The 13,321-nt window shown below is 46.7% G+C and overlaps 1 protein-coding gene across 1 annotated transcript in view; it reads left to right on the plus strand.

Annotated features, from left to right (window-relative positions):
• Positions 1–146: 146 nt before the first annotated feature.
• Positions 147–13,321, plus strand: part of TMTC1 (transmembrane O-mannosyltransferase targeting cadherins 1) — a 100,626-nt gene continuing 87,451 nt past the window's right edge. Inside the window, exons 1-2 of the mRNA XM_082253149.1 lie at positions 147–295; positions 3,572–4,347. Coding sequence (XP_082109275.1) covers positions 3,737–4,347 — 611 coding nt within the window. The 5' untranslated portion in view covers positions 147–295; positions 3,572–3,736. The remainder of the gene's footprint in view (positions 296–3,571; positions 4,348–13,321) is intronic.

The raw sequence follows: 13,321 nt of genomic DNA on the forward strand, positions 1-13,321 counted from the left end.
GGGGTGGAGGAGTAAAGAAGGATGGAGGGATGTGGAATCAGAGAAGGACGGATAGAAGGGGGGATGGAGGAGTAAAGAAGGATGGAGGGATGTGGAATCAGAGAAGGACGGATAGAAGGAGGGATGGAGGAGAAGCACTGAGGATGCGCGGGAAGGAGGCGGCTGCTGATGTTTATTCGCAGCTGTGCGGAGTCCAGAGAGGAGGAGAGACTGCAGAGACAGTCAGCATCGGAGACAACCTACAAACTGTCAGATCTCCCCGAGAGACAGAGGAGACACCAGAGTCCTCTCTAAGGTATGACACCTCCCCGTACACACCGGTGACAGTCAGAGACCGCACTGCTCACACTCTACCACTTTCTGCTGACCGCAGGGAGCCCGCAGCACAGAGACCACACATTCCCCCCACATTCCCCACCGCACATTCCCCCCCCACTCCGTACATTCCCCCCACATTCCCCACCGCACATTCCCCCCACATTCCGCACATTTGCCCCCACATTCCCCACCGCACATTCCCCCCCACTCCGTACATTCCCCCCACATTCCCCCCCGCACATTCTCCCCTGACTCCACATCGCACATCGCCGGAGCTGGCAGCCGGAGACCGCACTGCGAATGTTATAGCGGCCGATACTCCATGACAGCTGCGCACCTCCACTGACACCGCTGACAGCTGGGACTGCATGGCCATGGAGTACTGTATACAGGAGGGAAGGGGGGTGGCAGGAGTGCTAAAGCAGCGTCACCTGTTAGAGAGGTGGGGAAGGTGTCATCAGTGTGAATATTATGTAAGGTGGAGTAATAAATAGAGGGATGACGGGGAGGAGGGGCTGCATGCAGTGTTGTAGAGAGGAGAGACAGCTCAGATAAGGTAGGTACAGTACACAGACATGGCAGTTCCTTTACAGGGTGAGCGCTGGGCTGTTAGATCAAGACTGCTCATAGAGAGATCAGAAGGAGACTGCTCATAGAGATCAGATGGAGACTGCTCATAGAGAGATCAGAAGGAGACTGCTCATAGAGATCAGATGGAGACTGCTCATAGAGAGATCAGAAGGAGACTGCTCATAGAGATCAGATGGAGACAGCTCATAGAGAGATCAGAAGGAGACAGCTCATAGAGAGAGATCAGATGGAGACAGCTCATAGAGATCAGATGGAGACTGCTCATAGAGAGAGATCAGATGGAGACAGCTCATAGAGATCAGATGGAGGCTTCTCATATAGAGAGATCAGATGGAGACTGCTCATAGAGAGAGATCAGATGGAGACTGCTCATAGAGATCAGATGGAGACTGTTCATAGAGATCAGAAGGAGACTGCTCATAGAGAGATCAGATGGAGACTGCTCATATAGATCAGATGGAGACTGCTCATAGAGATCAGAAGGAGACTGCTCATAGAGATCAGAAAGAGACAGCTCATAGAGATCAGATGGAGACTTCTCATATAGAGAGATCAGATGGAGACTGCTCATAGAGAGATCAGAAGGAGACTGCTCATAGAGAGATCAGAAGGAGACTGCTCATAGAGATCAGATGGAGACTGCTCATAGAGAGAGATCAGATGGAGACTGCTCATAGAGAGATCAGATGGAGACTGCTCATAGAGATCAAAAGGAAACTGCTCATAGAGAGATCAGATGGAGACTGCTCATATAGATCAGATGGAGACTGCTCATAGAGATCAGAAGGAGACTGCTCATAGAGATCAGAAGGAGACTGCTCATAGAGATCAGATGGAGACTGCTCATAGAGAGAGATCAGATGGAGATTGCTCATAGAGATCAGATGGAGACTGCTCATAGAGATCAGATGGAGACAGCTCATAGAGAGATCTGAAGGAGACTGCTCATAGAGATCAGATGGAGACAGCTCATAGAGATCAGATGGAGACAGCTCATAGAGAGATCAGAAGGAGACAGCTCATAGAGAGAGATCAGATGGAGACAGCTCATAGAGATCAGATGGAGACTGCTCATAGAGAGAGATCAGATGGAGACAGCTCATAGAGATCAGATGGAGGCTTCTCATATAGAGAGATCAGATGGAGACTGCTCATAGAGAGAGATCAGATGGAGACTGCTCATAGAGATCAGATGGAGACTGTTCATAGAGATCAGAAGGAGACTGCTCATAGAGAGATCAGATGGAGACTGGTCATATAGATCAGATGGAGACTGCTCATAGAGATCAGAAGGAGACTGCTCATAGAGATCAGAAAGAGACAGCTCATAGAGATCAGATGGAGACTTCTCATATAGAGAGATCAGATGGAGACTGCTCATAGAGAGATCAGAAGGAGACTGCTCATAGAGAGATCAGAAGGAGACTGCTCATAGAGAGATCAGAAGGAGACTGCTCATAGAGATCAGATGGAGACTGCTCATAGAGAGAGATCAGATGGAGACTGCTCATAGAGAGATCAGATGGAGACTGCTCATAGAGATCAAAAGGAAACTGCTCATAGAGAGATCAGATGGAGACTGCTCATATAGATCAGATGGAGACTGCTCATAGAGATCAGAAGGAGACTGCTCATAGAGATCAGAAGGAGACTGCTCATAGAGATCAGATGGAGACTGCTCATAGAGAGAGATCAGATGGAGATTGCTCATAGAGATCAGATGGAGACTGCTCATAGAGATCAGATGGAGACAGCTCATAGAGAGATCTGAAGGAGACTGCTCATAGAGATCAGATGGAGACAGCTCATAGAGATCAGATGGAGACAGCTCATAGAGAGATCAGAAGGAGACTGCTCATAGAGAGATCAGATGAAGACTGCTCATAGAGATCAGATGGAGACTGCTCATAGAAAGAGATCAAATGGAGACTGCTCATAGAGAGATCAGGTGGAGACTGCTCATAGAGAGAGATCAGATGGAGACTGTTCATAGAGAGATCAGATAGAGACTGCTTATAGTGGGAGATCAGATGGAGACTGCTCATAGAGAGAGATCAGAAGGAGACTGCTCATAGAGAGAGATCAGAAGGAGACTGCTCATAGAGAGATCAGAAGGAGACTGCTCATAGAGAGAGATCAGAAGGAGACTGCTCATAGAGAGATCAGATGGAGACTGCTCATAGAGAGAGATCAGATGGAGACTGTTCATAGAGAGATCAGATGGAGACTGCTTATAGTGGGAGATCAGATGGAGACTGCTCATAGAGAGAGATCTGAGATACCTGGCAGAGAGACCTCATGTTACCTGTGATAAGGGAGAGATGACAACCAGGGAGCTCAGAGGACAATAACATTGTCTATAGATACTTTCCAGCTCAGGACAGAGACAACTGATCTGCAGATTCTGTATTAATCTGACAGCAGATAAAGAGACATTCAAAGCTTCTAAAGATTCTAAAGATTTAGGCAGAACAGAAGAGTGTGATGACATACATATTACTAATGTTAAATGGATATATTATGTGTTATAAGAGACAGCTCTCATATCAATGAGGAACATTTATTATAGACAGCTGCAGGGTCAGGCTGGGACAGTTGCCCTAGAAGAGAGAGCCCGGAGAGGTCTACAGACAAAGTATGAGATATTTTCATCTTCTTGCAGAGATCCCTGAGCCTGCCAGCCAAGTGGATGGATGAGATGGACAAGATTCAGGAACCGCTGACCCTAAAGAGGAGGAGATTTTCGGACATATTGTTTAGGCTGGAGCAGTAAGACAGAAAGACGTGTTTCACACAAGATGTGAGGCATCCATTGGATGTGAAGAGTATGAGAAGTGCTGGGTCAGCCTTTAACGATCAGGTATGCCCGAATACCCCTAATGATGTGGAGAAGTTGGCACAAGGGACGAGTATGGGTAACGGCGGCAACCAAAGCAACATCAAACAGGTAGCAAATGACCTTCCAAGTCAAAGGGGGTCCAGGAACCTCCAGAACTCACCTACAGACCTGAGCATGAAGAATGGGCGAAGTGGCCCAGCTGTCATTCAGAAAGGCCATTCCAACGGTGGAGTAATAGGTGCCCATAGAGAGAGCTCCAGGAACACAACTAATGGGGTTGGAAAGAGCCACTGTGCAGGTGGGATGCGGGATGACAGCCATAAAGTTGGATTCAAGAGACCCAGAAACTCTTTTTTTACCAAAGGGGTCAATCTTGGCCCATGGACATTTGTCCTCCCGGCCTTGGTGGCAGGTCTATGCTTTGCCAAGTCTCTGTATGGGGAGTTTGTCCACGATGACATCTGGGCCATCCTCAACAACCCGGACAGCCGACGAGAGACCAACCTCAGCAGTGTCTTCAGGAATGACTTTTGGGGCAAAGCCATGAATGACAACACGAGTCACAAGTCATACCGGCCACTGTGTGTGCTGAGCTTCAGGTACCCAGCAATGTTCATTTTGATGCCAAATTTCATTTTTTTTTTTTTAGTCATAGTATTTTGACTAAAATGTCATTTTAGTTTTACTCGTATTTTAGTCATCTGAATTGTTTTGGTCTTATTCATATTTTAGTCAACTAAAATCTCCAGTACATTTTAGTCAACTAAGATCTAATGGGTTTAGTAAAATTGTAATGCATTATTTAAGCATATATCTAGAATTTCCAAACCTATTATATACTCCTGGAGTAAAAATCTAATAACATTTTATTATTTATGGTATTAGGCTGCATTCACATGTCAGCGTTTGGATCGCGGGCAGAACCGCCGCAGTTCCGCCCGCGATCCGGAGATTATTGCAAATCGCGGGATGCCTAGCGTTGCCCGTTGATTTGCAATAGCCCCCCAAACGCCGAGCGATGTTGCCGCGATTTCCGCCTGCCGAATCGCGGCAACATCGCGCAAACAAAATCGCGGGACGTAATACGCTCCAAAGAAGTACAAGAGCTTCTTTGGAGCGTATTGCGTCCCGCAATTTTGTTTGCGCGATGTTGCCGCGATTCGGCAGGCGGAAATCGCGGCAACATCGCTCGGCGTTTGGGGGGCTATTGCAAATCAACGGGCAACGCTAGGCGTCCCGCGATTTGCAATAAATCTCCGGATCGTGGGCGGAACCGCGGCGGTTCTGCCCGCGATCCAAACGCTGACATGTGAACGGAGCCTTAAGGTTTGAACATGCACTACAGACACATATTTATAAATAAAATCAAGTTTCATGAACGAACAAAAATATTGTTTTTTTGACAAACAGAAGTGCAAAAAAATAAATAAAATTGAAACATTATATATATCTATCTATATATATATATATATATATATATATAGAAAAAAAAAAGAAAAGTAAACTATATTGGCTGTAATGCCATTGCAGATACTGTATTACCTGAATATATTACCAAAGAAAAACCCAGGGCTAGTACATTCTGAGGAACAGCGTCAGAGATGGAAAAACATCTCAGGCTGCTAAAGGCTGCTTAACGTTGCTTACACAATGTTAAGCCACATTATACGTTTTTTTTATGTGAAGATCAATGGTTCCCTATGGGAGTCCATTGATTTGAATGGAAGTCGCACCACAAGTCGGATCAGGACTTGCGCTCGCAGTGGCGGCTGGGGCTCAAAATTTTTGGGGGGGCGCAAAAAGAAAAATGTAATAGGTATTGCTTCGTGGCAAAAAACGCGGTAAAAAATTGCGTGACTTTGAGGTCATGGTACAGGCATGGCACAGGTGATGGTATAGGCATGGCACAGGTGATGGTATAGGCATGGCACAGGTGATGGTATAGGCATGGCACAGGTGATGGTACAGGCATGGCACAGGCATGGCACAGGTGATGGTATAGGCATGGCACAGGTGACGGTATAGGCATGGCACAGGTGATGGTATAGGCATGGCACAGGCATGGCACAGGTGATGGTATAGGCATGGCACAGGCATGGCACAGGTGATGGTATAGGCATGGCACAGGTGATGGTATAGGCATGGCACAGGCATGGCACAGGTGATGGTATAGGCATGGCACAGGTGATGGTATAGGCATGGCACAGGTGATGGTACAGGCATGGCACAGGTGATGGTATAGGCATGGCACAGGTGATGGTATAGGCATGGTACAGGCATGGCACAGGTGATGGTATAGGCATGGCACAGGTGATGGTATAGGCATGGCACAGGTGATGGTATAGGCATGGTACAGGTGATGGTATAGGCATGGCACAGGTGAGGGCACAGGTCGGCTTCAATCACTTACCTGCTCTCCTCCTGGGCTGCCCTCGAGACGTCCACGGCGCTGCTCCTCTCCTCGAGTCCTCTTCTTCTGACGACGGCGGGATTCCGGGAACTGTCCACGGCGCTGCTCGTCTCGTCCTCTTCAGTCTTCAGGTCTTCCGATCGGTCTGGGCGGCGGGAAGGAGATTGGGCGCTCACGGTGCGTGACTGACGCACGCACCGGCACCGCCCCCATTGCGACGTCAGCGGGGTCAGCAATCGGATGTCCTGGATGATGATTGGTCCAGGCTGGAGACTAGACCAATCACAGCCAGGATATCACGAAAGTGGGGGTGTCCTAGCGCTATGAGCTGCGCCCAGGTTACGCCCCCAGAAGGCAGCCAATCGGCGCCTCTTCTGGGTCGTAAACCCCACCCCCCCATAGCCACCACATAGGCCGGCGAACGCGATTTTTTTAAAAAAAAACTTTATTGTTCTTTTTGTAATTTTTTTTTCCTTGTTTTGGGGGGGGGGGGGGCGGCGCCCTGGCGCCCCCTATGCACAGGCCGCCACTGGCTCTGAGGATCTTGAGGGGAAACTCTACGCCAAAATGGGAAAAAAAAACATTGTGGGGGCCCCTTCAGGTCTGGTATGGATTTTGAGGGGGTCCCCCCCAAACCCATACCAGACCCTTATCCGAGCATGCAGCCCGACAGGTCAGGAAAGGAGAGGGGACGAGCAAGCATCCCCACCCCCTCCTGGACCATACCAGGCCACACGCCCTCAACATGGGGATGTGGGTGCTTTGGAGCAGGGGGGGCTCTGCACCCCCCCCCCCACCCCAAAGCACCTTGTCCTCAAGTTGATGAGGACAAGGGCCTCTTCCTGAAACCCTGGGCTGTGGATGTGGGGGTCTGCGTGCAGGGAGCTTATCGCAATCTGGACGCCCCCTGTAACTAGGGGGCCCCCCAGATTCCGGACCCCCCCCATGTGAATGAGTATGGGGTACATTGTATTCCTACCCATTCATCCCAAAAAAGGCAGTGTAGTGTAAATAATGGCGAAAGACGGTTTTAAGAAGTTCTTTATTAAAAATCTTCCTCCGATCTTCTCCCTCTGCTCTTCTCCCTCCAGTTTCTCCCTCCGATCTTCTCCCTCCGGTCTTCTTCCTCCGGTCTTCTCCCTCTGGTCTTCTTCCTCCAGTCTTCTTCCTCTGGTCTTCGTTGGAGGAGGACCAGAGGATAAAGACCTGAGGAAGAAGACCAAAGGAAGAAGACCAGAGGGAGAAGACCGGAGGGAGAAGACCAGAGGGAGAAGATCGGAGCAGTAATGGCGATACTATGTCCTTAATTCTGGTTTAATTCTGGTTTAATATATTATGTGAACTTCAAGTGGATCCTGATGAAGCCCAATATGGGCGAAACACGTCAATACCACCACCGTGCTTGGTTCTGTTTGACTAATTGCTAATTTGGCAACATTGTACACATATTTAGAATGTATTTTTCTATTTCTTCTACACACTAATAAATATTGTTTTTTAACAAACAGTATCTTTATCATGTCTACTATTGGTTGTGGCATGTTAAAAAATCCCTATATTCCCATGTCTCCCCTTGTGGGAAATTTGGGGATACCCTATGCTCTTTAAAACGGTAGTATGCTCTGCTTTTTAACTTTTAAGGCTTACCTTTAGGTAAAATTAATATCTCCTAAACCTGCACGGTTTAGGAGATATTCACCCTGCATGCAGCGGCTGACACAGCCGGACCTTCAGAGCTCCTTGCCGGAAAGTGAACTCCCGCACGCATGTGCGGGAGTGACGTCATCGTGGCTCCGGCCACTCACAGCGCCGGACCCGCTGAACCCGGAAGAGACGTCGAACATGTCTGCTCCCTTAGCGGTGTCCGGGGCAACCATGTCTGGGCTTCGTTCTAAGGTAAGTATTTCATAATGTGCTAGTATGCATACTAGCACATTATGCTATTGTCCTGCAGGTTTTTTCTTTTATTTATTTTTTTTTTGTTTTTTGGGGGGATACAACCACTATAAATATTGATTTCTGGGGAATGTGCCGCAATTTTTTATTTGCACACCCACCTAACTTTCTTACTAATGAGTCATTTCAGACATTTATTTACATATTGAGAGAGCATTTTAAAAGATTTTGTAGAAACTGTAGAATTTTGACATAGTTTTCCCTTGGGAAGGGGAATCCTGCAAATTCTGATTTAAGGGGGAAAGCTGGGGACATTGATGTGTGTGTGTGTGTGGGGGAGGGGGACTCTGGTGACCACAGACCACCTTTCCGCAGAGTAAATACCCTAAAGGACGGGGGGTTGGTGATTTAAGGGGAAAGATTTATATCAGTGTCCCCCCCCCCCCCCTTACCTTTCCATGTCTTTTTGGACCTTCTTTGTGCACTGGTCCAAATCATTTGGTGGAGGGGGGATTATGGTGTGGGGTTTTTTTTGGCTTGTGAGGAACATGGTGTTGTTTAACCATGGATATTCCATTATTTATAGGATGGGCTCAGGGATAGCAATGACAAGGACTTTGTACTGCTAAGTAGTGGACGATACATATCCACAGGAAGAGATGAGAGACAGCAGGGATAAGGACATTGTGCTGCTGAGAAATCCATGACCCTTATATATAGAAGAAGGGATGAGAGACAGCAGTGATAAGGACATTATGCTGCTGAGAAATCTATGACCCTTATATATAGAAGAAGGAATGAGAGACAGCAGTGATAAGGACATTATGCTACTGAAAAATCTATGACCCTTATATATAGAAGAAGGGATGAGAGACAGCAGTGATAAGGACATTGTGTTGCTGAGAAATCTATGACCCTTATATATAGAAGAAGGGATGAGAGACAGCAGGGATAAGGACATTGTGTTGCTGAGAAATCTATGACCCTTATATATAGAAGAAGAGATGAGAGACAGCAGTGATAAGGACATTATGCTACTGAAAAATCTATGACCCTTATATATAGAAGAAGGGATGAGAGACAGCAGGGATAAGGACATTGGGTTGCTGAGAAATCTATGACCCTTATATATGGAAGAAGGGATGAGAGACAGCAGGGATAAGGACATTGGGTTGCTGAGAAATCTATGACCCTTATATATAGAAGAAGAGATGAGAGACAGCAGTGATAAGGACATTGTGTTGCTGAGAAATCTATGACCCTTATATATAGAAGAAGGGAAGAGACAGCAGTGATAAGGACATTGTGTTGCTGAGAAATCTATGACCCTTATATATAGAAGAAGGGAAGAGACAGCAGTGATAAGGACATTGTGTTGCTGAGAAATCTATGACCCTTATATATAGAAGAAGGGAAGAGAGACAGCAGTGATAAGGACATTATGCTACTGAGAAATCTATGACCTTTATATATAGAAGAAGGGAAGAGAGACAGCAGTGATAAGGACATTGTGTTGCTGAGAAATCTATGACCCTTATATATAGAAGAAGGGAAGAGACAGCAGTGATAAGGACATTGTGTTGCTGAGAAATCTATGACTCTTATATATAGAAGAAGGGAAGAGACAGCAGTGATAAGGACATTGTGCTGCTGAGAAATCTATGACCCTTATATATAGAAGAAGGAATGAGAGACAGCAGGGATAAGGACATTGTGTTGCTGAGAAATCTATGACTCATATATAGAAGAAGGGATGAGAGACAGCAGTGATAAGGACATTGTGCTGCTGAGAAATCTATGACCCTTATATATAGAAGAAGGGAAGAGACAGCAGTGATAAGGACATTGTGTTGCTGAGAAATCTATGACCCTTATATATAGAAGAATGGATGAGACAGCAGTGATAAGGACATTGTGTTGCTGAGAAATCTATGACTCTTATATATAGAAGAAGGAATGAGAGACAGCAGTGATAAGGACATTGTGTTGCTGAGAAATCTATGACCCTTATATATAGAAGAAGGGATGAGACAGCAGTGATAAGGACATTGTGTTGCTGAGAAATCTATGACTCTTATATATAGAAGAAGGAATGAGAGATAGCAGTGATAAGGACATTGTGTTGCTGAGAAATCTATGACCCTTATATATAGAAGAAGGAATGAGAGATAGCAGTGATAAGGACATTGTGTTGCTGAGAAATCTATGACCCTTATATATAGAAGAAGGAATGAGAGACAGCAGTGATAAGGACATTGTGTTGCTGAGAAATCTATGACTCTTATATATAGAAGAAGGAATGAGAGACAGCAGTGATAAGGACATTGTGTTGCTGAGAAATCTATGACCCTTATATATAGAAGAAGGAATGAGAGACAGCATTGATTAGGACATTGTGTTGCTGATCATACAGCAGTACCAGGGACATTGTATTGCTGAGCAGTGGATGGCCCATACATGTAGGAAATGATCAGTATAGTTAGTGATAAGAATATGGTGTTGCTGAGCAATAATCAGGAAATCAAAGAGATTAGTAACAGGGGCATGGTGCTATGTATATCCTTCATCATAATGATACGTTTCTCCCTAAAATTGGGGACTAAACTACATTTTATTCTGCATACTTCTCTCCTGAGGCTGCTGTGAGCTGCACTGTAAATGGCCAGTAACTACAATTCAGGGGACACTTGCAGATGATTGTTTCTGTACACATTGGTGACAGATTGCCCACAGGGCCAACAAAGGTTTTTAGTGGGCACAGAACGACCCTGGAATCAGGAAAACAGAGAAAGGAAGAGAATTCTAGAGAAAGTGAGCGTTATTTTCCCGCAGTAACCTCTCAGCCATGACAGTGGGCACTGGGGAGCTGCGGGGATTCATGGCGAAGATATTTCAGAAATGTGCGCAGTGCAAGCGTGTGGTTGGCCAATGAATGGCCCAGGACGACTATAAACAAGGCTCACATGTTATTAGCCAATAGCACGCCTCTGCCTGGAGAGTAAAATAGTTTCAGATGTCAGCCTTAGTGTATAAACATTGTCTTCCCCCTTTCCTCCCAGCATGCTATGGATAACACAGAGGCTTTTCTTCTCAACAACTTTCTCCGGTTACATTTGTACTGGGCTTTGTTACTGTAACTGAATTTGAAATGAGAGGGGGGGGGGGGATTCCACTTTATACCACCCTGCCCTCTGCAAAATCAAGTTGTCAGCTGTAACTTCCCTTTAGAGCGCAACTCCAGGATAAGCAAATATGGTCTAAATACATAAAGCATGTTTATTATTAATTGAATCTTGGTGTTCTGGGTGTAATTCTTCCAGATCTGTGCAGTAATCCAATGTGAGACTTTCCCTCTGTGTAGGAGCTTCCTGTAATAAAGACCGCTCACTGCTGCTCTCTCTTCTTGTGCAGGATGACTGGTCTTGTCTCCTCCCACTTCTGTAGTTTTCTGAAGGCAGCCTGTATTGGATGGAGCCTGGAGCAGGGACATAACTACAGGGGTTGCAATTGCAACTGGGCGTGCCCCATGCTCCAGGGGGCCTGTGCGGCTCCCCTGTACACCTGGATAGGAGGGGCGGCAGGGGCAACATGTACAGAAATCACTGTCCTCCATTTTCCTCCTGTAGCTGTAGGAGGAAAATTAAGGAGATTGGTTCCTCTATATCAGGGGTGGGGAACCTACGTCCCGGGGGCCGTATGCAGCTGAGTCTGTGTCTCTCAGCTGATCTGTCCGAACGGAGCCAATGCTTCCTGTATAGTTCCGGCTCCGTTCTGACAGTCTGAGTGAGTCACAGGTGGAGTGAAACATCGCCACTTTCTCCAGCACGGCGCCACTGCTAGCCAGCATTTCCCGCCAGCAGCACACACAGCAGTACCAGCCAGAGCCAGCAGTACTCACAGCAGTATAAGCCAGAGCCAGCAGTACCCACAGCAGTATAAGCAAGAACCAGCAGTACCCACATCAGTACCAGCCAGAACCAGCAGTACCCACAGCAGTACCAGCCAGAGTCAGCAGTACCCACAGCACAGTACCAGCCAGCAGTACCAGCCTGAGCCAGCAGTACCAGCCAGCAGTACCCACAGCACATTACCAGCCAGCAGTACTAGCCTGAGCCAGCAGTACCCAAGGCAGTACCTACAGCACAGTACCAGCCTGAATCAGCAATACCCACAGCAGTACCAGCCTGAGCCAGCAGTACCAGCCAGCAGTACCCACAGCACAGTACAAGCCAGCAGTACCAGCCTGAGCCAGCAGTACCCACAGCTGTACCCACCAGCAGTACCAGCCAGCTATACCCACCAGCATTACCCGCCAGCAGTTATTTTCAAAACTTACCACCACAAAGTCGACTGCGCTCCAGACTGACCGACACAAACCTGGAAAACCAGTTGCAAATAGCAACATCATCAATACCAGCTAACATCACACACCTCACCAAAGAGAAGCAGTTGCAGCCATCACATTAGGGGTGAGTTAATTAAATTTTTGACCAAATATAACAGGCACATTTTTAAGTTGATCATTTTGTACGGCCCCCGAATGATTTTATAAATACCCAAATGGCCCTTGGCAGAAAAAAGGTCCCCCACCCCTGCTCTATATGCGGCCCGGCCACTCCTCCTATCCAATTCACTTGTGTTCTGGGCCTCTGTGTGCTACCCCCCCCCCCCCCCTACTGTGCTACCTCCCCTCTCCTGCTGGCTGCTGCAGGGGATGTGTACCAATAGAGAACCAGGAAGGGATCGGTAAATATGTATTTTACCAGCTCATTCCTTTTCTGAATGGACAGAGTCATAGTCAGTGACACTGTAAAAATGTAAAATAAAATGATAAAAAATAATACAATTAAAATACCTAAAATACCACCTATAGATTAATGCACAAAATCTGGGCTAAGATGAAGCAGCTGCAAGGGGTTACTGGCTTTACTGATTACAGCTTACTATGGGATAATTTTACATATCCAGAGTTGGCTAAATTACAATGTGCTGCTCGGTGGAAGGTGCGGGGAGTTACTCACCTTAAACAGGTGTTTCGCCGGGAACGCTTGTTGGACTTTGCCCAGCTCAGTACCAGATACAACTTGCCTCTGGGCATGCTATTTTCATTTATACAGTTGAGGCATGCAGTACGGGCTCAGCCTTCCTCGCTGTGCCCGCAACTCTCCCCGACTCCGGTCTTTGCTATGATGAGGTGCTGTGACACCACTAAAGGGTTTATCTCAGAATGTTATTCCATGCTACTGACTGACTATCTGGAAAAATTT

This window comes from Pelophylax lessonae (assembly GCF_965119305.1).
Source record: "Pelophylax lessonae genome assembly, chromosome: 4".
Taxonomy (NCBI): Eukaryota; Metazoa; Chordata; class Amphibia; order Anura; family Ranidae; genus Pelophylax; species Pelophylax lessonae.